Source organism: Eutrigla gurnardus (genome assembly GCF_963514095.1).
Source record: "Eutrigla gurnardus genome assembly, chromosome: 1".
NCBI classification, from domain to species: Eukaryota; Metazoa; Chordata; class Actinopteri; order Perciformes; family Triglidae; genus Eutrigla; species Eutrigla gurnardus.
The window spans coordinates 4415405-4442633 of record NC_139915.1 but is presented as its reverse complement, the minus strand read 5'-3'; the positions used below and the strand labels follow the sequence as shown (position 1 = coordinate 4442633).

Genomic DNA, 27229 nt, shown 5'->3' with positions numbered 1-27229 from the left:
CTTTAATTGAGCACAGTATCTATGGATCAGCTCTACTTACCGACCGTTTCCGGAAAGGAACAGTTGGTTTCCAGTGGAAGGTTTTAAAGCTCTGGTGTCAGCAGCAAAAACCTCAACACATCAAAGCCAGTCTGCTTGGTACAAGTAGGGGATGTTTTTTTTATTTTGGCGATTGTTAATGATAATAAAGCAAAAACAAACGTCACACAGCACATGATATTTCAACAATTTATTCAACAACTTCATAGACATTTTCTTAAGAAGTTGTGCTGCTTTGTTTGATGTTTGATAAGTGCAGGAACCAAAGCTTTTTACATGCACATGGTCTCAGCACAAATACAGGCTCTATGTTTTCGTCTTTTCACTTGTCATTTTTTAAAAATCACACAGCTTTGAATACAGCAGCTGATGAAGCTTACCAACAACCACTTCAATGATATACACAATAACCAATTTTCGGTTTTAATTAAAATATAAAGAGAGGGGGGAAAAAAAAAAAACAAGTAAAAACCTACAAAGAAAATAAAGCTGTAAAAATCAGAAACAAATCCTACGAATGGCGCCGAGCGGATGAATCCATGAACACGCGAGTTCAAGGATCTGCACGTCACATTGCTCAACTGCTTTGTCTGTGTATGCACATTGGTTAGTTCTTAAATTAATTATTGTAAATACTATGAAAACAAAATGCAAGTCACACACTCAGCAAACAAGAAACATTCCTTTCTTCCACTGATCTGGAGTTCCCAATTGTGGAGGGGGGAGGGGGGGACTTTTAACAGGGGTGACAGGAAATGGGAGGGGTGAGGGGTTCACCTTGAACAACAGATCAAATTCCTACATGGCATTCATAGGGGCAACCATTTTTTTTTTTTGATACATCTTAAATACATTACATGACTTCTACCTGAAGTTGCAGTTTAAAGTGTCTAAATCTGTTTTAGGTGCAGTGTAATAAGTCTTTGGCTGCCCCAGTGTGAGTTCTTCAGACATAGATAATCCCAGCACACCATAACATTTATCAACAATTGCAGGTTCCATGAATCAACGTGTTTATTAGATCTGTGTCTGAGGAACTACCAAGCCTTTTCAGTCTGACCTACCCGCTTGTTTACTCTGCAACTCATACATTTTCTCCCCAAGTAGAACATGGGTCATATGTGTGTGTATGTGAGAGCGTGAGACTACTGGTGGGCACACTGTACCCCTGGCCCGTGGTGGCCACCTTCCTCGTCGGAGCTGTCGTTGTAGGCCTCTCTGCGGCCACCCGATGACGAGCTCTGGCTGACATCGTAGTCCTGAAGGTCCACCTCCTCTGTGTCTGCAGTGATGATGGGTGGCTCTGACCGTGAGGGCAGCATGTCCTCCAGCTCCTACACATGGAAAACATTCATCATTATGCAGCTATAACAGACAGCTTTGTCATGTTCTCTGACCAAAAATAGACTATTCAGAGTGCATCATCTCCTCAATATACACATTTCCAAAACATTGTGTAGAACGACTTTGTAAATTACATGTTTGTCCATAAATTAAAAACAAAATCCCCAAAGAAAAAAGTTAAAATAGGTGGAATTTCAGTCGATCACAATTTTCTTTGGTTGACCTCTACAGTCTACAGACTAGTGCTTTTATGTCTTGCTTTAAATTATCTTATATACAAATCTGACCCAACAAAGATGCCAAATGTCTTGAACATACATTTGCATTAATGATTTTATTTCTCTTGAGGTTGCTGTATAACTGGGATTAATATCTCTCCCTTCTTAATATGTATAACATAATAATATATCCATAAGTCATGGTAAATATAATTGTTATAATTAACACTGGTTGAATATGAAGCATTAGTTTGAGCCCAGAGCTGCTCTGAACGTTAGTATATTCTCTGTTATAAAGCAAAGAATGAAAAAGATGATGAAGATGATGGACACTTAATTTAAAGGGTAACATATCATACCACTAGTTTCTCAGGGCTGATCCAGTTGTTGTCTGGGAACTGGACATCAAACTTGATATACAGATCTCCCTTCTCAAAGGGGTTCCGGTACTGTGGCATGCCCTCTCCTCGCACCACCCTGACTGAGCCTGGAAGAGATGCAGTAAAACAAGGTTTATTCACAACTTTATGAAATATCAGACATTAAACAGATCCTAACTTATTCTTTGAACACACTATATTAGGGCAGATTTCACAACTCCAAATTAACTAGTCTTAAGTGTACAGGCATCTTAACGGGCAATTAGAAGCCTAAGGGTGTAAGAACTCATGTGAAATGTATTTATATAGTTCAATTATATAGCCCAATGTCACAAAGTACAATTAGCCCCAAGGGGCTTTACAATCAGTAGTATAAAGTAGTGTTGCTGTGTCCTTGACTCAGGAACCCAAGGCCACTGGCACTGCTTGGTGCCTTCTAAAACGTGGCTGCTTGTTGTATCCAACTCTCAGCAGGAGCTCAGCGTGTGATCATTATACTTCTAACTCTGCCCAGTCTAGCCACCCGTGGTTTGTTTGGAGAGATGCATAGAGACAACATTATCTGCTCAAACTTTAAGGCAGCACAGCACAAAGGTTGGTCTGTAGTGTGCTTAGATGTGAGGATATTGCCTTGTCCTGTAACTGAATCAGAGCTTCTACCTTATAAACAAATAACATTAAAAAGCTATAATAGGAAGGGAATTTTCTTAAAACAATGTTTGATGAATACAAAAGAATCCCTATCAATCGTCACTTATGACACTAAGTGTGTGGTGCTGTCTGTATCAACAGAGAACACACCCTCTGTGGTTTGATTTTCTATTTTCAGTGTTTTTGTGCCGTGTTCAGGACATTTCTGAAAATGATGTTTTATTTATCCGATTCACTGCTTGTTCTAACTAACAACTCTCCCCCTCTTCATTCATTCTATAGCTCGCTCTCTCCCACGTTCAAACGAGGAGGGGCCAACTTTGAATGCCGTGTTTGAAAACAGCAACTGACGCATGTAACATAATAAACCTTTAATAATAGAAAAGAGAAACAGAAGAAGTATGATGAGTGTTAACCTGGTTCAATGACTTTGCCAGCGGGGTACTTGACAACAATCTGTCTTCCGTCTAAGTGTTTCAGCATAAACTGGAAGCCACACAGTGCCTCCACCAACCCCAGTTTGTGGTTCATGAACAGGTCATTGCCATCTCGCCTGAATGTCTGAAAATGGAAAGACAGATTGTTTAAAATATTAGTTGATTAACCAACATCATCTTTTGTCAATGCTTAAAAAACTCCATTGTTAGTGAGATATCAGATGAACTAAATGACTGCGAACACAGTTTTCACACATTTAACAAACCCACCGTTTTTCATGGTTTCTACCATATTTCCATAAATGAATCATAAGTGCATGTCTGTAACATCCAACTTACTCACTAAAGTTCAATGTGCTGCTGTAGTCAGATGTAATAACCCAATTTGCTTCCACCATACGTGAGCATATTCTGACATCAATGATCGATATCTCCTGGAAGAAACCTTGTCAAAGGCAACTTGGCTTATAGAAGCTAGCGTTCACTGCTGAGGAAACCCAATTAAGACAGGGAGGGGCAGCTAGCTGTGACGACTGAGCATCAACCGCTTATCATTAATCAGTTGATACTTTTAACTCTAATGTCATCACAGGGATTTGGAAGCAAATTCCAGACATTTAAGGCACTTGTGAGACTGCTTTTGCTTGATGCTTGATCAGTTAACAAATAAAAATGCTTTGTTTTTATGCTGCTTGTGAAATTAACAGAACTTTGTTATTGTAGGTTGTCTGATATTATCATGGCAGGTTCCCATTCAAGTGATTCCATGCGCTAATTTTGTACGATGGTACTACAGCTCTGACAGCACACCACTGTCACTACAATATGGTTCTTAGCACTCAAGACAGTTGAGAGGTTTGAAGCACCACCAGCTGGACCCGACTGCAGTAACAAACTATTCGTTGGACTGTAACACACTAAATGGAAAACCAGTATGCATCGAGCTATTGAACACATGTAAGACCATGCATGACTTTTCTGGCACAAAAGCAATTACTCATTTAAGCATCAACAAACAAGTCAATACATCAGCATTCCCCTGCAGATAAAGAAACTATCAATTCATCCAGAGAGGGATGGGATACAGCCAAAAAGGTAAGGCTGAAGGCATCTGCTGTAAACATGAATCTGCAAACATGTACACATGATTAGTGTACAGGCTCTGAAAACTAACTACAGGTTCACCAACTGCTTCCCAATGTGTAACGAGGACAAATCGGCTATCCCTTATATCAATATTTTGTGTTTCACAACCTTCTTGACAGACAAGTACGTTCTTTTGATTATTTCTTTATCTGTGACACAAAATGCCAAATAGCCTACTTTCAAAACATTACACTGCACTTAAGTAGAAATGCAGGAGAGTCCTCTTGCCTGTCTCTCTATCTCATTCAAAAAAAACAACCTATTCCAGGCTGTAGCAATTTCTGAATATATAAAGCCTGGGTCTGATGTAGCACAAATATATGTCTTAAGACATATCTTGCACACATTGTACATTTTATGCAAATAGAGAACTTCATAGGCAGTTTTACTCAAGCCCACAAAACAAAATAACCTCAAAATAATCAATCAGTAGGATGTTGTGACCAGGTCAGTGTAGTCTTGGAACTGGGGTCATCTTTTTATGGGCAAGAAATCTAACATGATGACATAAGCAGAACAGTGTCCTAATCAATATATTACACCCATTTCAAAGAGTGCACATGGGAAACAGAGAGCAGGTTAGGATGAGTGTGGCTACAGTATTAGGGACAGGCCCTCCTACCTCATTCTCTTTTTCCTGCAGCACAAGGACTATATCCCCAGGCTCGACGCCAGGTGCCTGATCAGCCTCCCCTCCAAAGGTAATTTTCTGGCCGTGCTTCATGCCTTTGTCCACGTGTACCTCCAGAATCTTCACCTCTTTTACGACTTTCTTGCCCTCACATTTTTTACAGCGGTCTTTCTCACTGATAACTTCACCTGGAGTGGATTAAATGAGACATGGTGAGGAATGTGTGCAGGCCAATAATACAATACACAGACGGAATGCTTCATCACAGTGGCCCTTACCTTCTCCATTACAATCAGTACACACAGACTGCATCTGTTGGACCATCCCTGGGGCCAGCTGTCTGATCATGATGCGCATGCCACGTCCCCTACATGCGGTACATTTTTGTACAGCGCCCGTCTTGCCTCCCTGCCTGCACACACACAGACCCAGAGATGGATTCATTAAAAGACACAAGACGTCAACAATGCAATAGACTAAATAATCAAGCAGCCGTCAACATGGACTACTACTATGCTGGATATAGAACTTACCCATTACAAGTGCTACACAGTACATTCTTGCTCAGTTGTAGTTTAGTTGTTTTCCCATTGTAAACATCTTCCAGGGACACCCTGTGGAAAAAATATATATTTTAGATACGGTTAAGTGACAAGGAATGCAGTGCAATATTGACTTATATTGAATAGAAATTACTTTTAAACTAAATAAGAATAAATCCAATACAAAATATGTTTTGCACATAGGAAAGTACAAACACATAACTCAAGACTAGGTGAGGGGAAAACTAGGTCTTACTTGAGTGGATGGACCATGTCCTCTCCTCTCCTCCGACCTCCATTCCTGGCACGACTCCCCTGGCCAGGCATGAATCCAAAAAGTCCACCACCAAAGATGTGGGAGAAAATATCGTCCATCCCCGGGCCACCTCCACCTCCTTCCCGCAAGCCTTGCTCTCCATAGCGATCATAAAGTTCCTTCTTTTCGGGGTTGGTCAGCACCTCATAGGCAAAACTGATTTCTTTGAACTATGTTTTGAGAGAACGGAAACAAAATCTGTTACAAGGTGTAATTACAACTGTCAGAGCAGTGGAGCCATTCTGACAGCAAATTAACCACAGCCCAGGACCCACCAAGAGTCCCATTCATCTTTCACCTCAGATCTAGTTCGACATCATTCCTGGACAAAGCATGTCTCAGGTTGCAATATGCTGACATTAGCATATTCATTCCACACCAAATAACATGCGCTGTCACACAAAATCCCTTTAAAAGGGTCTTGAAGTTCTCAATGCCAATATCTACAATCAAAAAACAATACTGCAGAATGGAATAAGCACCTCTCTGACATTATCAAACACCAAGTTTTGTGGCCACATCATTGACACTTTTTGAGGTAGCACAATATTGTATTTTCCCCATTACAAATACTGCCTCCAGGCTTGATTGTCTGAAGTTGCCATGTCCTATTACTCATAATTTGATCACCTGCCGAGAAATGGCACACTACCGTATGGGGAATGATTAAAAGGGAGGCCTTGCATCCTTAATTTCCACAAATTATCCAAAAATGCTACCACAAATGTCTTACCTTGTCACCAGCATTTGGGTTCTTGTCAGGATGGTATTCTTTTGCCAGTTTTCGGTATGCCTTGAGTACACAAGAGATGGAGCCATATTAGATCATGACATTCTGATTGTAGACACGTGTTTACTGGGATCACACACTGACATGACTCAAGCTCACATGAAGCAATCGATCTACAGTTTACCCAATCACGTGCTCCCTGAAACCAGATGTTCCAGGCAAAACACTACCTGTGATTGCGTAAAGTAACGTGACGTTAATGCTCACGGGTTTACCGAGTAATTGGCTCGGTTTCCTTAAAAGTACAACACAGTTACTCACTACGTTTAACTAAATACATGATGGGTACAATTTATTTACAAAAAAAAGAAAAGTTCAAAATGTCCGACAATGTATTCACTGACGTTCATGTAAACGTGCGTAAGCCAACTAGCATATCTTGCTAACACTAAACACAGATGGCGTTACGATATGAATCCAGTTATCAGCCTTTTCCCTTATCGCCTAACGTCAGCATGGTTCACGAAGAGCCGGGAGATAAATACTTAATACTGAAGCCAAATTGTAAAAAAAAAATGGGCGATGGTTAGAATGGCACGGAATGATAAAGTTACAACTAGCGTTAGCTAACGTGAAGAGAGGTTAAATGTATGGTTAAGCACTTCACTTGATTTTGAGCGATATATGTCGTTAGTGGCTGAAAGTGAAAGTCAATTCATCAGTCAAGTCACATCAAGTAGTGGGAGCTAGTTAAAGATAACCAGTAGTGGATCACGTTCACCGTTAATAGCGACGTTACTGTACGGCCGAATTGACTTTCAGTGCTGTTAAGGTGAATCCAATGACCGAAACAGAGGTCGGAGTCTCGTGGATATTGTGTCATACTCACTACAATAATAGGAGTATCCGTCAGCTAGCTGGATACGAGCAGTTTTCTGCCTTAACCATACTTACGTTACCTCCTTCCAGAAGCGTCGACCGGCTTAACGGTAGCTAGCTAACACCTGAGCTACAGCTAGCGTGAAGCAAATTGCTAGCGTCACAAGCTAACTTAACGCAATCTCGCTTTTAGATTATTACCCCCGTTGGGTGTCCCGTTTAAGAAAGACAACAAAAACGCCACATTGACTGTAGCTACAATTTAAATAAAATTATCTAATTTATGAGAAGCCATAATCGTTAGAACCGCATCGTCACATGAACATCCAGGGCCAGTTAGCAAGCTAGCCACAGCTAACTAGCTAGCCGCGTATAGCAACGCATTTCCTGATAATAGCAATTTTGACATTTTGAAACTCGAAGCAGACATGTAATGTATTTTCGTGGTTTGCTCAGGCTTTCTCGCGTAATTACCTTCTTCAGCTCATTTTCGGTCGAGGTTGGGGATACTCCGAGAATGTCGTATAGTTTTGTATCTACAACAGTCGCCATGGTGTTGCTGTGGATGTTGCTTCAGCGGGGAGGTGGATGGACAAAGAGAAAGAGCCGGTGGAAAATGTTTTGCTCGCCTCGTGTCTCAGTTTCCGGGAAGTTAACGCTCTGCGTGCCCTTTGCTGCCTCCAGGCTGCTGGTGTGTTAAATGACCCTCTGATCCACCACCACACATGCATTTAAAAAAATAATCACTGGAAAAAAACATGCAAAATAGATCATAATATAGCCTAGTGGTTAAAATACTGCTTCTCACACCACAACAGTTAACCGCCCTGCTTTTTGCATCAGAACTTCTTGCAATCTCTTTGCCATATATCTATTATATCTGTGCTCATTACGAACTGACAATATCAGGAGGATGAGAGATGCAGATTATGATCATATATTCCCAAATGTGTCAGTCATTACATTTCTACAAATACCAGGATATATGTCCACCATAGGTACATCATAATGCATAACCCCCCTGGCGATATCATTTTATTTAATTTTAACACGACCCTGCAATCGCACGTTGGTGTAGGAGGAAGGTCGTGGGTTCGATTCCCGGGTCGGGGTAGGGTTCCTTCTGTGTGGAGTTTGCATGTTCTGGATAAGGATGTTTATGGATAAGGTCAGTGGTGTAGTGGTAGTTGATGAGGTGGGTGTACTGCTAGGTAGATGGGTAGGTTACAGAGGAGGAAGTGGGTATACTCTCCCATATATTCCAATGGCTTTCTGGCTGATAGGTGGGTATACTGTAAACCACCAGAAAAAGAAGTGGGTATACCCTGTATACCTGCGTATACCCTCCACTACACCACTGGATAAGGTATTTCCATCATTTGAACAGGTAGACAAATATTGGTCAACACAATAATCCATCATATCCAAACATATCTTCATTGGAACTGATTTTGGAAAGGAAGTATATCAAATATGTCTAAGAAACTGTGTCCACTGACGTGCACAACAACTATGGAACACTGACTCATAGTACTCCTGTATTTGCAATGGCTCCCTGCAATTAAATATAATACATCGTTTACATTAGTTTAAACAAAAGGTCAGCAGGATGTGTCCAGAAATAGATTCCTTGTGAATTCTGTGGGCACGCATCAGCATCATGCTCATCTGAATCTGGAACTTTACTTTAATTAACTTTTCTGACCTGAGTTTAGACCTAGTAATTTATTGTTATCTTGCCAATACACTAGTTTGACTCAATACAAGTTCCATTATATTCAGATTCCTTGTGATACAGTCTTGTTAGTTTCAATACTTCTACCATTTTTATCGAGTCTTCAATAATGTAAGTTCAATTTTGAAATTAATTAATGACTTGACTAGCATAGATATTCAGTCAATCTATCACAAATCATCTGACATTATCCTTCAAATGCTTCAACGTTCATATCATGTAGAAAAATAGTGCTTCATGTCCAGACTGTTGTTTAGCTCTTTATGTAGGTTCAACAATTCAGTGTCATAATGCTCAGGTTTCAGCTGTTTAGATTTTTGGATCTTTAAGCAGTAAAATCTGCTGCTCAGTAATTTCTGATGATCCCTGAATAATATATTGGCTATTATCTTACATCTAGACTACTTTAAGGCTCCTGGGACTACATGCATCTGTGTCACAGAGGAGCACATCACCAGGCCCTGATGCAGAATATCTGAAGGTCACGTATATTAAAATCGTGCCTTGAGCATCAGACACGACAAATGAATCATGACAGTAAAGGAAAGGGTGAGTGGAATATGTGCGCTCAAGTGAGTAAGTGAGTGAGTGAGTGACATACAAAAAGATCTGCAAAGATCCAGTACACTTATTTCATGGCTTGCAGTGAAGAGGATCTGCACAATCTTTATGCATTATGCTTAATAATATTTGAAGCAGACCTGATCATTTTGTAGTTGGAATTAATCCTAAATCGTCAACCCTTAACTCACATCTGCACGGTGTTGTGTGTGTCTTACCTTGCTGCGACATCTCCAGCCTATGGGTGGTGCCTTTTCCCTCTTTCTTGGTTATAATGAACAGAAAAGCTCACACAGGGAGGTGAGTAAGCTCTCATTTAATTCAACAGAATGAAATAATACAACCAGTGGTTAAAATCATAAACAAGTCCCATATAGGCTACACGTCTGTCTCTTCAGGGTAACAGGTTGTGCTTGTTTGACACACTCAGTTCATCAGGGGAAATCGAGAAGTTATATTTTCTCCTAGTAAGGGGGTTTGGGAGTGGGATGGTTGCTATTTTCATTCAGTCCAGGTCTCACAACCAAACATTTCATCTTCCATAAACCACCACTCATAGCCTGAATGCCCATAAACTATGACGAAGAGCAGAAATTGCCTTTTTTTTTCTCTCTATTTATTACCAAAATAAGACTTCTTCTTGTCTCTTCATGTGCTCTTCCTGAGGAGAGACTGAATGGAGCGTACCTTCTGTGTAAGTGTGAGGTAACCATGAGAATGACAGAATTATTATAGCAATATCACATCATTAACATCATCATCATCATCATATTTCTGATCCTCATCACCATCAACAACATAGGTCATCATCATGAAACCGTCTGAGCAACATCTGAAAAAGATTAAAGAGTTAAAAGCCAAGCATCATCATGAGGCTGGATATATACTGGTTTTAACAGTACAGTACACTTACAAAAAATCAAATTAGACTCAAATTATTAGAAGACGCACTATATATCCTATATCTGTGCATGGCAGGTGAATAAATGTAGAAATTCAGTCCAGGGTGTCTCTTCACCGTTGTCTCCCCTTGTTTCTGAGTGGTTACCTGGTCTTTTAGATGACCAAACAGAAAGAAGTCTGGGTCTGCATGCGAGAACCCTCTTTTTATACGTGTCTTATGAAAAGGAGAGAGTAAATGAGTTTAAGATTGGAGAGACAAGATGTCTCCACCCTTCATCATTCAGGATTAGTCATGTTCCCCCCCCCCCTCTTTTTATCCTTGGTTCTTATCTGCCAATTCCCCAAACCTTCAGACCAGACTTTGAGAGGAGAATATCCTTACGTGTGCAATATTTTTTTAATACTGCTTTGAAAGCAAAGGCAGACGAGGGACGAGGAGTGATCAATTTAAGATTATTGTGACTCTCCTGTCTTTTCTTTTGATGAGTGAAATGCGAGCTCTTTCTGCATTCCCCTTCTCCTTTCTTCCTCCGGTCGCCATCTAGAAGTCCATGGACATGGAGCGCTGCTGTGGGTCAACTATGGTGGTACTGTTACGAGCACTGTTGCCACGGATACTGAGGGTTCCGCAGGCTCCTGCCATCCCACCACCGATACCTCCGGCGATGCCGCTAGGTCCCGCCATGCCCACTCCTCCCCCCATGCCCATTCCCCCTGCCATCGCCACTCCTCCTGTTATCCCCACCCCTCCTCCAATCCCTCCTCCTGCAATCCCTGACGCTCCTCCTCCCATCGCTCCACCTGTGGCTCCTCCCATTCCCACTCCACCACGCCCGTAGATCTCACACGGGATCTCCTCTGATACGCGGTCCTCGATGACCTGCTGGTCACAGTCGTGAGTCTGTGAGTGCTGCTTGTAGCCGTAGCAGCTCTTCTTGTAGCTGGCCGTGGAGTTGAAAGTCTTCATGGGTGGCGGCTTGGAGAAGTCGTTGTGGTAGGACAGCTCCATGGAGGTCAGGGTGGTGCGGCTGTGCTTCATGCTGCCGCCGCCAGTAGCCACCGAGGCTTGGGAGCCGCAGTGGTGCTCGTGGACACAGCGTGACATGGTGGAGGAGCGCCGCAGCTTGTGGAAGCTGTCCAGCTCCTCAGACAGGTCAGCTAAATCTGACGATATCTCCTTGTCCCGCAGAGAGAAGAGCTCGTAGTGGGGTGGGTCGAAGACCTCCTGGAAGCCCGCCTTGTTGAAAACACCGGGTCGACGAGCTACAACCTTGAAAAGAAGAAGATCCATTCAGAAAGTTCAATTTTAGTGATTGGTATATGGGTATATATCAAGACAAGACTTTGCAACTGTCAGAAAACACAATAAATGTGCTTGAAGGGCCCTGAAAACCTATTTTCTTATTTTTTATTTTATTATTTTATACTGTGTATATCTGTGAGGGGTTTAACATCCTCCAGATTGGATCAATATACTTCTTTAATAAGAACATTTTAAATCAATATTTCAGGTTTAGTGTTTAAAAAGCTGGAGTAAAGAGGTAAAAGGCCATTTTAGCCCTTTGAGAATTTATGTGAGCATTATTATTTTACTTTTTAATGGCTATTCATCAAAATGCACGTCATATCCCGAGGCTTCGTCAGACCCCTCGGCATCACTTCTCATCACAGAGAGTGAATGGACGGCTGCTCTGAGTGTCTATAATGATGGGTTTACATGGGATCTTAATTTGAAAGGTGATCTCTTATATGCTAAAGTGTGCCCTCTGCATCGGTATTTGACGACCTAGGAATGAAACTGGGCTGTGTTCCACTGAAAAAATGCAACGTGGCACCGCAGGCAACCATACAGGCACAACCTAACACGCTGGCCAAACACCTCCGGCTCCATAGCCAGGTGAAAGCCAAGGATGTGGCAGACATTTTGAGGTGCGAGCTGTTGCCAATGGGCTTGTAGGTGTGGCACTCCTCCAAGCAAACCAATTAAAACTGTGCCTGCACAAAGGATGAGTTACCTTTTTCCTTGGCTGCTTCATCTGGACCAGGATAGAGATGATAAGAAGAACCAGAACTATGCCTGATGAGACTCCAATGACGGTACCATGGGTTTTAGTGATCTGATGAAAAAGACCCTTGGATCGCTTCTCTGGAGTGGGAAGGGGTGAGAAGAGGAGAGGAAAGGAGAACAAAAAGTATTAGAACATAAAAAATAAATAAATAAGTCATGATACAATAACAATCTGAATATATATCATAAACTCAGTTAACAGAAAGAAAAAAGTTGATCACCTTTGCAGTGGTTTTCGTCCCATGGGTAGACACAGTTCTGAACTCCATTGCACACCAGGGAGTTGTTAATACACATGTTGCTGTGGCAGAAGAATGAATTGCCTGAACAGGGTGCTGTGGGCCAAAGACAATAAACAGAGAGGATGGAATTAAGAAAAGAAAGCTTAATAATAACAATAAAACAAATAAATAACAATTCAAATCAACAACATTTCGATAATTTGGCATGTAATACAAGACTAGAGGGGTCTTATAAAGACAGTCCATACAGGGCCATAAATCATAATTTCCTGCAGACACGACATTAGAGGGAGGAGATGGCAGCTTCACTGAACTGCAGCCTTCATGACAAGGGAGTTTGAGAAACAGGAGTGATGGAACAGTTGGAAATAGTTATAAAACCTGGAGGAGAAATATGGAAAAGAAAGGTGGGGATGGGGTGGCGGTAGACTTCATGGGGTGTAAATGGTCATGCAAGTGCCGCAAAACGACCCATATTAAAGTGACTGTTGGGACATGAAGGCTGCAATGTCAGAGACAGAGATGACTAGTAATGGATGTTGGCTGCTGGGCCCCGGAGATGGATGCACTGCCGATCAGAAGGAAGAGCTGCAGAGCTCAGGGCAGAAGCAGATGTCTGGGTTCTGGTATGGACGATCTGGGGCTGCAGGAAAAGTGAAGGGAAACCTGGTTCTGATGTGTGGAATGAGGCTGGAGACGGGGATAAAAAGGTATCAGAACAACCAATGAAGCCATCTACTATGTTTATTAGTTTGAAAATTCAAATTTACGTCAAATAGAAAGCAAAAAAATGAGTACTGGAAATGAGAACTAGAGGGGTTTATCTCTTATATGTCTATCTTAAGTCCAATGCACCACCAAAAGAAAAAAGACTTGATGAAACCAGCCCATTTAATAAAGAGCTGCCAGACTCTGTACCGTCACATTTATACTGTTATTATAACTGCATTTTATGGGCAAATTATTCAGTCATTTTGAGGTATTAACAATAACAAAATGCTAATTTGAGATATGAGATTAAAGAGTCTTTTTTCCCCCTCTTTATTGCCTAATCAAGCCAATTTTAAATACAAATGTCACAAATTTTCAACATGAATCCATGAGATGACGCCAAAAGAGGCAGAAACTGAGCCACACAACCGCTTCTCTACCACTGATTTTCCTTATCGGTGTCAAAGAAAGTGCATAGCAAGAGAATGTTAAATCACATTCAACCCGTGTCTTTTGGCTGGTTTTCTCCTCCAAACTGTCCTCTTTTAGCCCCTTTTCCACCTTTTGATTTGCATCCGCAAACACACTTTCTGAGTCTTGACTTTATTACAGCTCCACCAGCTTCACCCACTGCTGCGAGTGGTCCACTGTGATGAGGGCACTGAGCCTCCACCTCCCCTTCCCAGCATGCCTCCTCTGCTTCGGGGTTAAATCAGTGACAAAGGGACGTGTATAAGGGTGTGTGTGTGTGTAAGTGTGTGTGTGCGTGTTGCAGCATCCACCCCATCTATCTCCCAGCAAGTCCGTAGATGGGGTCGCTCCCCTGACTCTGTGATCGTTTCCAATCCCATTATGCGTGTCCCGCCTTCAAAATGTAGCTTCTCACAGGGTGTCAACAACGCTTCACCATCTTACCCTCGCCATCCACACACACACACCCACACACACACACACCCACACATGTCTGAATGTATGCATGTGTGTGTGGGTGTGAGTGCATGTGCATATTCAGTTAAGTCTTAATGTGTCTGCGTTACGTGTCAGCGGGGGTTCTGCCTGAGGATTATAGCACATTAAGGATGATGGAGTGCGGAAGACAAAACTCATCATGTTCTCTGAGTGACAAAGATTAATGGTTCCCTCTGACCTCCACGTCAACTTTGAGTCAGCCGCTGATTCCGACCAAATAAAGTTTGAGAGTCTTTCCAGAGACTTCAGACATTCTCTGAGATGAATAGTGTGATCAGAATTAACGAGGATCCAAATAGTCTTAAGGACTCTCGGAGTAAGAAATAAAAACCCAGACCTTTGCCGAATTAAAAAGGCCATTAAATTCTGACTACAAGGTTAGAGGTTTGCTGATGAAAACAACATTAGCATTCGCCCAAGGTTCGGGGAAGTGTGCAGGAGAACGTGAATTAATATCACAGTCTATTCAGGCATTTAATGAAAATATTATGGTGTGCTAACAGAAAAACTGTTTCCTGCATGGCAATTCCTGCTACTACATGTTCCGCCTCTGAAAGCACCAGTTTAAAAGTTTCTTGTCCTTCAATGACGAAGCATAATGTACAATTACCTCCAGTAGATTCATTAACCCTACTCAGGTTTTCTCTTAAATGGATAAATTCCTATTATTATTATAATATCCTGTAGTACGTGGCCTTTAATAGGCTGGCCTATAATCTTGCTGTGACATACATATCAAAACTGATTTGATGCTTTCAGTAATTCAAAAATGCTGGAGTAAATAATTGGATTCCTCATATCTATGCTCTAAACATGGCACAGTATAATTAGCTTTCCGCGATGAAATGACACGTGACACACAGTGTCTGTTAGTGACTACTGATGCAGACAGAATGCGGGACCTCATAAATCAAATGTCCTTGTGTCGGTTTCTGTGTGTGGGTGGATAATGTTGCGGCTGCTGCAGTAAAGCACTGACATATGGTGCTTTTAGTCCATTACAGAGAATTACACACTTATAAAGGATCTCCATACTTCTGAACACATACAGATCCAACAGCAACGAGGACATGGAAGCCAATCCACCTCGTTCACTCGATGCGTCGTCTTGCTTCATCAAAACGATCCATTTTTAATTGGATACAGGCCAAATAGATAAACAAATAGTTCAAAAATCAATATGTTTAACACCAAAAGGGCCACTCAGGAAATGAAACTCTTTCTGTTGTTGTATTAAAGAGGACCTTCTGAGGTTTTTCTGCTTTTTCCCTTTAGAGTTGTTTGCATAACTTACACAGATCCACAAAGACACAATGAAATGCTCAGCAATAGCATAGTAATGACACAATTCAAAAGAAATGATAGAACAAGGTGAGAAACAGGGTCAAGACTGGTACTCACGGTCAACAAATGAGGTGAAGAGCATGCGGAAGCGACTGAGTCGGCTCTTCTCGTCAGCCCACATTCGCACGACTCCCACGCCGTTATCCAGCATCACGTCGTTGGCCACGGTGCTACAGAACTTGGCCTTGAGGTTCTCGATGGCACTGCTGCCGTCGTACACGGCCACAAAGTTCTTCTTGCACTCGTTGGAGTGTTCCATCTGGTACTCCATGAAGCGCAGGTAGATCTGCAGATAGCCAGGAGATGCAAATCAACGAGGAGGCAAATTAATATCACAGCAATCCTTAGTTTCCCCTTACTGCTGTCTACCTTTCATACACAACTAGACACTTTATGAGAGAAAATAAATGGAAAACGCTACATTGCATTGAATCAGTTAAAGTCCCAGTCGGCAACATTTGTTTAATCATATTTACGGAAGCCGACTGAACTACGCTCTGATAGAACGACATAAATCATCCGGTTTTCGAAGAAAAAAAAACACGCCTCTACGTGCACGTAGAGGCGTGTTTTTTGTTGTGCAAAGATCCGACAGTGCCCGGATCATTCTGTCCAATCAGCACGCAGGGCTGTGTTCGTGCACACACAGAGCCCCTCCCTCCTCGGGTCGTTCCACTATCACAGGGGGGAGGCAGAGGGAAGTAGCAACAAGCTTCCAATTCCTCGTTAAAAACCGAAACGAGGAGGTCCAAAACAACCAAGGAAAAGAAAACACCGGTGGAAAAGAAGGAAAAAAAGAAAGATGGCGATACATATATATATATATATATATATATATATATATATATATATATACAACAACTTCCAGACATTGATAGTGAATTGAAGAAAATAAATAGAATGTAGAAAGAGTAGAACCCTGTGATAGATAGCGACCTGCCCACCTATTCACCAGAGCATGCTGGGATAGGAACAGGAAACACAGTTTAGAGGATTAAATAGAAGATTCATTTATGGACAATAGAATCAAATAACAAAGTGAATCTAAGTTGTGATGCAAGCATGCACCATTCATAAACCAATAAAATGGCGATTTAAAAAAGTCTGTCTGCTCTGTCTCCCATCCCCTTCTCTTTCTCTAAGATGTGTCTCAATTCAGGTAATGCCGCAGGGACCGGAGGCAGTGAGCCGGATGTGCACCTCCTCCACATACGAGAGAGTCTGGCCTCAGAGTCCAAGACTAGTGCTCAGGTGGGGAACGTTTCATGATACTCAAGTTTACAGAGTCAACAATTGGGAAAAAACATCTAACCTGTGACAACAAACAGTTCTTTGATCGTCCCATGAAGCGATCCTTGATGGGACGATCAATGAACTGATTGAATTAGTGTGTTCTCTGAATTCAGACACACAGGTGTAACTAATATATTAATGATGGTTAGCGAGCATGTTCAAAAGGCTCATCTGGCTCACCTAAATGTAATGAGTTGTTGTTAATTTTATTCATTACTTGTCATTAATGCTATTAATTGCAACTGTACTTTTCTTACTATCTGACAAAATGTTTGTGCTCGTTTCCTGCGTTGACATCAACCTTTTTTAATCACAGCAGACATTTTGACTCGTCATAGCAGGAACAGCACCGGTGTTGCTCATGATATTAATGGAGGCTCTGTTTTATTGTGTCCCGGTAAGTCATGATGACAGTGTGGCAGCATGCACAATAAATAACAAGACCCTGAAACTGATGCAGCCATATGGAATCCAGCCATCACTCATTTTATTATTTACACTTGCACTTTTCCTGCATGTCAAAGGCCTTGTTCAGCCTGTTCGTTAGCCTAAACAAACATATAGTAGTGTTACGTTACATCCTGCAGAGTCATTACAAAATAATGCCTTTAAATTGTTTGAATGAGTCAGCAGTAATTACATGATAAGACCTCAGCCAGAGGGGGGGGACTTCAGCACATGTAGCACATGCAGCAGTGGAGTCGCTGCTCTTATACTGCTGCTGAGGGTGCTGCTCTGTTCCCTCCGCTTCACTGAGCTAATATCTGGCTGGGCAACACGGTGCTGCTGCTAAATTCAGACCCTCTTCACTGCTGTCTCACACTGCACATGTTGCACCAGTGAATTTACTGTGGAGACTAATCTGTGTGTGTGTGTGAGAGAGAAAGAGAAGTTAAGTAGAGCATGTGTGTGATTCACGCATGAATGTTTACCTGCGTGTGCAAACATATCAGTGTATAGTGCGTGTATAGGTGTGTACACAGTGTGTGTACTCTCTGTGACAGTATATTATGCAATATTTGTTTTAATTAGATGTGCATGAATTTGTGTGTGCATGCGTGTGTCGGCATATTGTAGCGACTGAGTAGCACTGGGTCGTTCCAATGACTCATTGAGTCATGAGGCAGAAGCAGAGTAGCAGTGAATCAAAGCTAGGCAGGTTATGGTTGTAATTTCAAAGGGCTTTCATATACCCACTCATAAATATCAGAACTTATGAGAACTCATCGGTGGGCTTTTTCACTCTTGAAAATGCATTTACAAAATCTCCAGGGCTTCTTTTTCTGCCCGCGTTGCTTTTTCCCCCATGACGCCTCCCTGTGTATTTGCAGTGCTCACGGCCCATTTTTAAAATTACAATCACAACACAGACGTGGTCACCGAGAGGATTCGTTCTCAATGACGGGAGAGCACAGCTGCACTCACACAGTGTGTAAGAATAAGAATATGAAATCTCCACGAGCATGGAGAGAAACCTTGGGAAGTATTGATGATGAGGATAAACTGGAGAACATTGTCAAGGTGAAGTGCTGGAGCAACTCTACTAACAGACTGAAAAAGTACACGGGGTGATTTTAGAGTCGACTCCACAGCTGTTTAGAAATTCTGAGCATCATCCCAGTTCAACTCTGTTTACTTGCAGGACGTAATGCTATATATCTAGATGATTTCTCTAAAAGATTTATTATATTTTGGATGACTAATTCAGATGTAAACATGAAACTTCCTCTTAGTGAGTGCATCTCAGGATGTTTTTCTATGTTTTAAAATGGCTTTGAATATGAGTCATCCAAACAGAAGCATAGACCAGACCCTTGATCGTAGCTATTTATTCACCAAAGCACCGAGAAATGCACGCCATCACTCCTGAGTACTGGTCCCATGTACTGACCTTGGACTGTGGAGGAGCCCTGATGGTCCAGATACAGTCCAGCGCATCGCCAGGCTTTACTCTCTCCTCTTCATCCACTTGACTGGAGCGAATAATCCCATCCCATCCACCAATTTCAAACTGACAGTCTGCAGGGAGACGGTGGAAGAATGGAGGAGAGAAGAAAAGGGCCCCGAAAGAAAGAGGTCATACGGAGGTACACGAGAGAAGCAAGACCGAGAAAAAAAAAGAGTGGCGAAACGCAGAAGATAAAGCATGAGATGAAAAGGAAAGAGGGGCAGGATGGGAAGAGGAGCATGACAGACAGACAGATAAAGGATTTTATTTGAGAAGTCAAGGATTTAAGATGGAATTGAAGTGAGCACAGCGGATTAGGACAATAAGAAGACGGAGGAACAAAGGCAGACCGACACAGCCGGATATAAGGTGTGCGTTCCTTCCTTTGTCTAATTTGGTGCATGTGTTTCGTTTCATGTACAACTGGGTGCTCGTAGAGGTATATTTGGACGTTCGGCATTCACGTCAGAGGCACGGATCGCCTCCGGTGAGTTCCTGAGCTAAAGGGGAGCTCTTCATGAAGGATCGAACACAAATCGGCAAAATAGCGAAGAGCTTTACCTGGGATGGGGTTTAGCAGTCCGCCCACGTGCAGATGGAAATCAGGATCTGAAAATGAAAAGATGTTGGGTGGCACATTACTCTCAATCCACACAGCAGAAAAGGATACGCAGAGAACACAAGATAAGATCCCATTAAGGCCAGATGAAGCAGAAAGGGGTCTCTTTGAAGCTAATATCTGTCGCCTGATGGGAGACACTGATTTCTAGACATATTGGGTTTGGATTGAGGCGGCTCTGATGTTGAATGTGCATGCAAGGAAAGGCTATGATGTTGTTGCGGCGCTTTGTAAAAGCAAACCAGATCCAGTTCTCTACACATCTAACCCCAAACTTTTGATGTATATGAAACATTTGCTTAATTATTCACTTTGGGGTGTCCCTACCTGCAATGAAGGTGTACTTAATGCGGAACCCAAGGCCTTCCAGCTCCTCGTCACTGGTGAACTTGATCCACATGAAACGCCCCGTCGATGTGACCAGGCCCGGGTTCTTTCCCCCACAGAAGCGATCAATGAGCGGCGAGAACCCGAATGGCCCATCGCGGATCTCGATGTGGTCGAAGCGGCACTCGAACGATGGCTCGATGTAGTAGTTCTTATCAAAGGCCAGCTGAATCCTTTGTCTAGGAAGAGCTTTAACGAACGGGGGAGTGGGGAGAGAAAGGGAATAAAAAGGGGTAAATCCACGACAGGAATACCATTTTATCTTGCTTTTGCAGGACAAAGACCAATCTGGATGGTATTCTAAAGACTAGACTAGAGTCAAATATGAGTTAATCTGGATTTTGAAGCTGTAATTTGTAACCGCTCACAGCTGACTGCACAAACTCTTTAGAAGTTGGCTAAGAATTAGGCGAACGGTACCACAGGTAAGTAAAGCCCCTTGCTGATAAATCTGTAAACCCGGAGGCTTTTAGTGAAGTTTGAAATGTTTCTAGCTTGTTCAATAAACTGGATAAACCAAATGAAGTACATGCTGTAACTATCTCAGAGACATGTTTCATTGGAGCTACACCTGCTCTGCCTCGACTTTCCGAGCAAGACTCTGCCTCAATGCTCTCTCCAAACAGCACAAGAACGATTACACACATTAACATAGATGTTTAACCCAATTAGATCACGCAGACTTTGTTTATACGTTGGCTTGTGCTTTCCAATTGTGGCTGACAGCATTATAAGCGCACTTCTGCATGTATCAACGGTTCATGCATAAAGCATAAGAGAAAAGAAACAAGCTAAACACTCACAATCATTTTAGTTAGAGATAACATAAACACATGTGCGTATCCACATGTGCAAGCATGCATCACACTGTGGCGTGCACATACACAAGCATACACAATACAGTCTGACGTGTCAGCATTGCTTTCTCCGTGTCAGTGAATTCAGAACAGAGCAACCGCAGCGTGAATCGCAGTTCAGGAGTTCATCCGTCATGCAAACCAACAGTGTTTCTACATGCTGCATGGACAAAGCGCTTTAATAAAAGCACCCCGCCACACGCTGAGGAAGTATTTAACGAGGGCAATTCACGGCAGCCTTGGGAGATGAATCATTCTAAATAAAGATGCTGAGGATGGGAGTGAGGCTCTGAATCATCTCTGGCATGGAGAAGCCGAGCATGCTCCGTTTCACAAAAAAAAAAAGAGCAATGTCAAGGGCGGTACATGTGTTTGGTACAGTGTGCAACTGAATTTGTGTTTCTGTTCTTGTCTTTGAATTTGAGCCTGACTGTTCTCCCCTTTCTGCTTGAGCGAGCAGCTTGTGTTGCTGCACTTCCTGCTATCAGCGTGTTGGCTCCCTGGTGCGCCTGAATCTCATTCTCTCTCTCCAACTTTCTATCTCACACACACACACAAATGACATAGCTGGATACAGAAAGAGCAGAAACGACAATCACACAAGATACAGAGCTAATGAACTGGGGGACATGACGCAATCAATCAGTCTCTCTAACCACAAATTATGATTACAAAGCTGTTTGATTAGCACTTGTGCCAAAACGTGAGCATCTCTCCGTCTCTGAGAGGCAGAATAAAAGGCTCGGCGCTGGCGCTCGGATATGAATATGACGAAGGCCATTCAAGACTCAATAATAGCAAATGATAGGTTCCATCTGTCGCCTTGCAGACCCACTGTGATGCACTGCACACACCAGTGGGCTGCCTGGGATGGAGTCTCGGCTTATTCGTCGACTGGGATTGATTTGTCCACAGGGGGAGCCCTTGAGCCATGTGTAAAACCTCTCCCCACCACAGCAAGTAGAATACCACACACACTTCATGGACAGTTTATCAATTCAGTTTGAACCCATCAGCCAATACCCCAGAACTTATCTTTTATAGTTGCTGATAATGCTGCTACTTCCATTATGCCTCCCACGTGAAAGGCCACCATATTACTTATGGACGTGATATTTCTGGTAAACACTAGAGCTTTGACAAGGATGCTGGCAATTCAGTGATATGCCATCCAAGCTTAGCTGCGTAGCAGATGTTGGTTTTCTATCTAGTCTTCTGGCACATCCTCCCAATAGAGATGAACACAGCACTACACTGATTCGGGCCAAAAGTCAGGGGCTCCCCACAACGCGCCACTCTCCATCATTTTCAAAGGGTTATATCTTTGGGCTGAAACAAACTCAGGATGGCTCATTCGGAAAAATGTCATGCTGATTGCCCGCTAGTGAAGGAACGGGAAAATCTGATGGGGTTATATAAAACAATGTCAGTCAGACTTATGACATTCAGTGAAGGAGGCAATATGCCGAAAGGCGGGAAATTATGTCAGCTACCAAGCAGGAGATGAAGTGTTTTGATGGAAAACGACCCTGCCTTACCTTCCAGGATGTAAACACACTCCTTATTGGGCGGGTAGGTGGTGGGGTAGTTTGGCGATGTGAACACCCCGCCGTTGATGTTGCGGACCCACGTGCCACAGTCGTTCTGGTTGGGGCTCTGGCCGCCATGGTCGATTGGGGAATCTTGAAGCAGAAAGGAGGAGAACAGACGGACAGATGGGTTATTGAGTCGGGGGATCAATGAGGGAACGATCGGTAAGCAGGGAGAGTCGAAGGAGGGTTGGTGGGCGTGAGAAAAGGAAAAGGAAAAGGCAGGCGGGGGAAAAAGAGGGAGGATAGACGGGACAGAATTACTAAAGTCACCCTTTTGTCCTATGATTCAAGTAGAGATAATACCTCGGATTTCAAACTGCTACGTGTGAGAAACAATATTAACTGAGAAGGGAAGCATTTGAGCTGTAGCTTACCTTTAGTTCTCTGTGCAAGAGCGAAGCCCTCTTCTATTAGAAAGAAGAGTATCCACGCTGGAAGACAGACATATAACACATTAGTCACATGTGACATAATACTGCATTTATATCCCAAACTGCCCAGTACGTTTGTGATCCACCACATTATTGATTTCACCTGGCCTTGATGAATAACCACTAATATATAGATCAATACACTGTTCAAGTGATCCCTGATTTAATTGGTACATTAAAAAAAAATTGTTGAGTTAGAATAATTCGTTTTGCAGGGAAAACCTTATCATTAGTTGTATAGAAATGTCTTTATAATACTAGTGTAAGATAATAATGTAAGGATGTGTAAGGAAATGACAGGACACAGTACAGTATGTCGAAAAAAGAGACATAGTTCAGTATTAGAAGACCATAATAGTCGCTAGAGAACTCATAACTGCCTGCAATGGTAGCAGGTTTATCACAGCTGTCAGAATAAATACATGCAGGAGCAGCACTCCAATCGGACTAGATAGAGCAGGATTACTGGAGGTAATCAAAGCATTAGAATTAGCAGAGCTGTAGCTGTGCAGGGGGAATTGGCGAGCACCGTAATAACAGTAATAGCATTAGTAGCAGGAGCATCGAGTAGTAGTTCATTAAAGATAGTTTTAAACCATCAAGTCTCATCCAAACCACAAGACTCTAACCTCCTAATCTGCAGCCTCTAGATACCAGAAACATAACGCATTAGCAGAAAAAAAAACAGGATTACAGGCTCCCAGGCTTACAGCACTGATGAGGAGACAGTCATTTGGACAGAGCGTGCATGACTACAGACAAAAGGTGAAATATGTTTTAGTACAATGATATCTGCACCGAGAGGCGAGCGCGTTACAGCCTCTGACACCGTCTTGCTCTGATAAGCCACCGTAGACCTGATCCCCTCTGAGTTCATAATAGGTTGGCCCGCTCACATCGAATTAGAGCGCGAGCGCGAGCCTGGCACGTTGCATAATGGCACCCGGGAAGGAGGGATGAAAGAGAGAGATGGAGAGAGCAGGAAAGAGAGACGAGGAGGGTGGGGGGGGGGTCTGATGAAGAAGAATGCATGGTTAACATAAGCAGTCAACACATCTGCACCAATGAGGAGGGTATGTTTGAATGGAGTCGTTTTGAAATGCATGCACACACACACACACACACACACACACACACACACACACACACACACACACACACACGCACACACACACACCCACACACACACACACACGGCCCCCAGGCTCGGCTCCTCATTACTTCTATCTCCATTATCTTGCGATGAAGTATCGTAGGTGGGCGTACGAACTACCACAGGCACATTTAGAGAACAGACCACCCAAACTCCAGATCCAAATAGATCTCACTGTAGCTTTACTTTAGTCATTGTAAATCTTGTAGATAGCGGGGACTGAAAACAGCTGCTGCCCTCGACGAAGCTAGGAATCCTGTCATCCTTTCGAAAGCTTTTGGATGGAAATGATCAAACAGACGCTGGTAGAAATATGGGCAACGTGGGTGATTTTACCTGTAAGAGCAATACAGCCTTGAGCTGCAGTGGCAGAAATGTGTGTCAAGCATATGAATATTTAAATTATCGTATTAGGCAAAAGTTGCATAATTTACACAGGAATTTGTCACATCCTTTGTAGTATTATAAATAAATCACAGGATAAAAAAACACAGCTGCAGCCATTGTCACTTCATTACCGACTAGTGAATGTCTATAAAAATACAGGATGACTGACAGCTGATGTGGAAACAAATGACTATCCAAAAAGCATCACTCTCACTACCTGTTTCACCTCACTCACACTACTGTGGGTCGCCTCCTTCATGTGCAGCTAAATTCCTCATCCCCCCCCCATTCATATCTTCATATCCCACTGAAAGAAGTTTCATCTGACCTCTGGTCATTTTAAAACAGAAAAAAAAAAACCCACTACGGATTCAACCCTGCGATTCTAGGTCACGTCGTTTCCTTTTTACATCACTTCTCACTTCCTTTCATAAGCCAAACTGATGTTTAATCTGTTTTTCTCTCTCTCTCTTGAAACGGACTATCCATAGGCCACCACCGCCTTCTATAACACAGGATTACTATCTGTAAATAATAATATAGAGCTGATAATGGGGCGTTTTAATTAGGTCCACATATGAGGAGAACGACACAGAAGGTTCAACGTTGTCATAGTAAAGCTGCTAATGAAGCTCATCCTTCCCAGTTACAGTTTAAATGAAGAATGACGCCATTGTGGTGATAAGTAGCATGTAGGCTAACAGACTAATTAGACTATAGGGGATAAAGGAGCATCATAGTAACAGATAAGATAACTAAATAAAGCTGCTTTTAGCCTAAACACACACACACACACACACACACACACACACACACACACACACACACACACACACACACACACACACTGTAAAAAAAAAAGATTCACCTGTTCATGTTTAACCACAGAGCAAGCTACAGCATTAAAGTGTCCATCGAGGCCTCCTCAACTGGACGCGTCATAAAAGTGTTCTCTGCCGCGTGCGCGCTGCGGCGCGTGCCGCAGTTGTTGATGGCGCAAGACAAGTGTGGCTGCTTGCCTGGAGCTGGATGGGGAGGGAACAGCAGCACGCGCGCACGACAACGGCCGTCTGGCTGTGAACTTGGAGAGCTTCCTTCCTACACTGTAGGGCTGCGATAGTTCGAGGGGACGCTGCAGGAGCTGCGTTCAAATCCCAAATCATTTAAAGGGAAATCAGATTTAATCACCTTTTTGCAACCAAAACCTGCAAATGCGCTTCTGTTTTAACCACGTTCCTCGTGGATAGAGTGTTTTTTCATGTCGCTGAGATTAATGGAGACATTGATATGAATCCTAATGGACCTCAAACAGTGTTTGACCTTTGCTGTCCATTATAATCAGGAATAACAGTTAATCAGACTGCACTCACGTATGAACGGAGACACACCTCAGTGCCCAAACTGACTGCTAAACCAAACCTCTATGGTCCTCCTTGTGCCTTTTTTTCGTTAGCCTCAAGTGGCCCATCGTGTAGGAGCATTACGGTAGGATAATTGATCCGAACAAACATGAAACCTTTTAAGGAATCATTCGGCGTTGCGCTATTTGTCTTAATTCTCACATCCACCGGGCTCCGGTCTCTTCAAACCAAGCGGACCAAACCAAACTCAGGAGAACCCATCTGGCATTTGCTGAATCTTAGAAAACGGGAAGCAGACCAACAGATGCTGGAACTTGAATTAAGCAGTGGTTAATGGCGATGTCGATCAGTGATAAAACATGACGATTAAAACAGTCACGAAATGGCAAGTTGATAACACATAAATAAAATGTAAAGCTGGAAGAGACGACAAGCCAAGCGGAGCAAAGAGAGGTGGAAGATTCATCAGTTTCATTTCTTCTTTACCTCTAAATTAACTCAGTGATCTAATTTTAAGAGAAATGCATAATAATGATGATTACATTTTAATCCGTTCTGAACCGGATCCGTGGTATTTAAAAAAATGTTCTAATTGTTTTCGGACGTGTTGAAATCCACATTATCTGCAAGTAAAAAAAAAAAAAAAAACGTAGAAAATGTAAAAATACATTAAACCCAACATTAATGAACTGTCCATTCGTTCTGCTCAGCGCACTGGACCTCGACGCGCGTCACGGATTCCCGGGCAGCTCGTGTCCAACTCACCTCTGTGCATTTCCTCTCACGGTGTGATTCCAACCCAAAAGCACCGGTCTAAAAACGCCCTCCTATTCTGTCCATTTTTAAGGGGTCCACGGGGTTTCTTCACAACATCCAACTTTTCTCCGGCAGCCGTAAATCCATTACGCAGAGGCACGCTCCAAGAAGGGAAGCAGCACCGAGCTCTTCTTCAGTCCGGCGGTCCCGCTGCGCTTTGCTGGAGGACGAACGCTGCTGCGAGCCTTTCAGCCAGGCATCATCCGTGTGAATGCAGCTTCCAGCGGGGAGATAGTGGAGATGACATGTGGAGGATGGACTGATCCGAGCGGGCTGACGCGCTCTAGGAGAGCTAGGTATCCAAAAGACGCATATGGATGGAGAGAGGAAGAGAGCGAGAGAGAGAAAGAGAGAGAGAGAGATGGAGGAAGAGTGCAGAGGAGGAGGAGGAGGAGGAGAGTCCGTCTCTGTCTGCTCTCCGTCCGTGTCTGAACGGAGAAATGCTCCTGAACGAGGCTCATTTAAGCCGTGGGCGCTGCTTACATCAATGAGAGGCTTGTCATGAACATCATCAAAGTTCACAGCAATGAGGATATGCT

At 42.8% G+C, this 27229-nt stretch overlaps 2 protein-coding genes across 2 annotated transcripts; both read right to left on the bottom strand.

Moving 5' to 3' along the window:
- Positions 1-214: 214 nt before the first annotated feature.
- Positions 215-7970, bottom strand: dnaja2a (DnaJ heat shock protein family (Hsp40) member A2a). Its single transcript, XM_084016102.1, has 9 exons — positions 7788-7970; positions 6438-6497; positions 5645-5874; positions 5380-5460; positions 5125-5258; positions 4838-5034; positions 3049-3193; positions 1961-2088; positions 215-1373 (listed from the first exon to the last, which is right to left on the bottom strand). The coding sequence occupies exons 1-9, from the start codon at positions 7863-7865 to the stop codon at positions 1185-1187; spliced, it is 1242 nt and encodes a 413-aa protein (XP_083872228.1). The 5' UTR covers positions 7866-7970; the 3' UTR covers positions 215-1184.
- A 1937-nt stretch (positions 7971-9907) lies between these two features.
- neto2a (neuropilin (NRP) and tolloid (TLL)-like 2a) lies at positions 9908-26997 on the bottom strand. Its single transcript, XM_084013623.1, has 10 exons — positions 26640-26997; positions 22917-22973; positions 22489-22632; positions 20034-20282; positions 19649-19696; positions 19031-19158; positions 15904-16132; positions 12802-12915; positions 12528-12658; positions 9908-11782 (listed from the first exon to the last, which is right to left on the bottom strand). The coding sequence occupies exons 1-10, from the start codon at positions 26647-26649 to the stop codon at positions 11054-11056; spliced, it is 1839 nt and encodes a 612-aa protein (XP_083869749.1). The 5' UTR covers positions 26650-26997; the 3' UTR covers positions 9908-11053.
- Between the last annotated feature and the right edge of the window lie 232 nt (positions 26998-27229).

Excerpts from the sequence above, each read along its gene's own strand:
- dnaja2a (XM_084016102.1), bottom strand. The coding sequence starts at position 7,865 with ATGGCGACTGTTGTAGATACAAAACTATACGACATTCTCGGAGTATCC. Across the intron at positions 5,035-5,124 it reads TACTGATTGTAATGGAGAAG|GTGAAGTTATCAGTGAGAAA; the intron begins GTAAGGGCCACT and ends AATCCACTCCAG. Across the intron at positions 3,194-4,837 it reads TGCAGGAAAAAGAGAATGAG|ACATTCAGGCGAGATGGCAA; the intron begins GTAGGAGGGCCT and ends TTCCATTTTCAG.
- neto2a (XM_084013623.1), bottom strand. Across the intron at positions 19,697-20,033 it reads TAAGTACACCTTCATTGCAG|ATCCTGATTTCCATCTGCAC; the intron begins GTAGGGACACCC and ends TTTCATTTTCAG. Across the intron at positions 12,916-15,903 it reads CTTCACCTCATTTGTTGACC|CACCCTGTTCAGGCAATTCA; the intron begins GTGAGTACCAGT and ends TTTGGCCCACAG.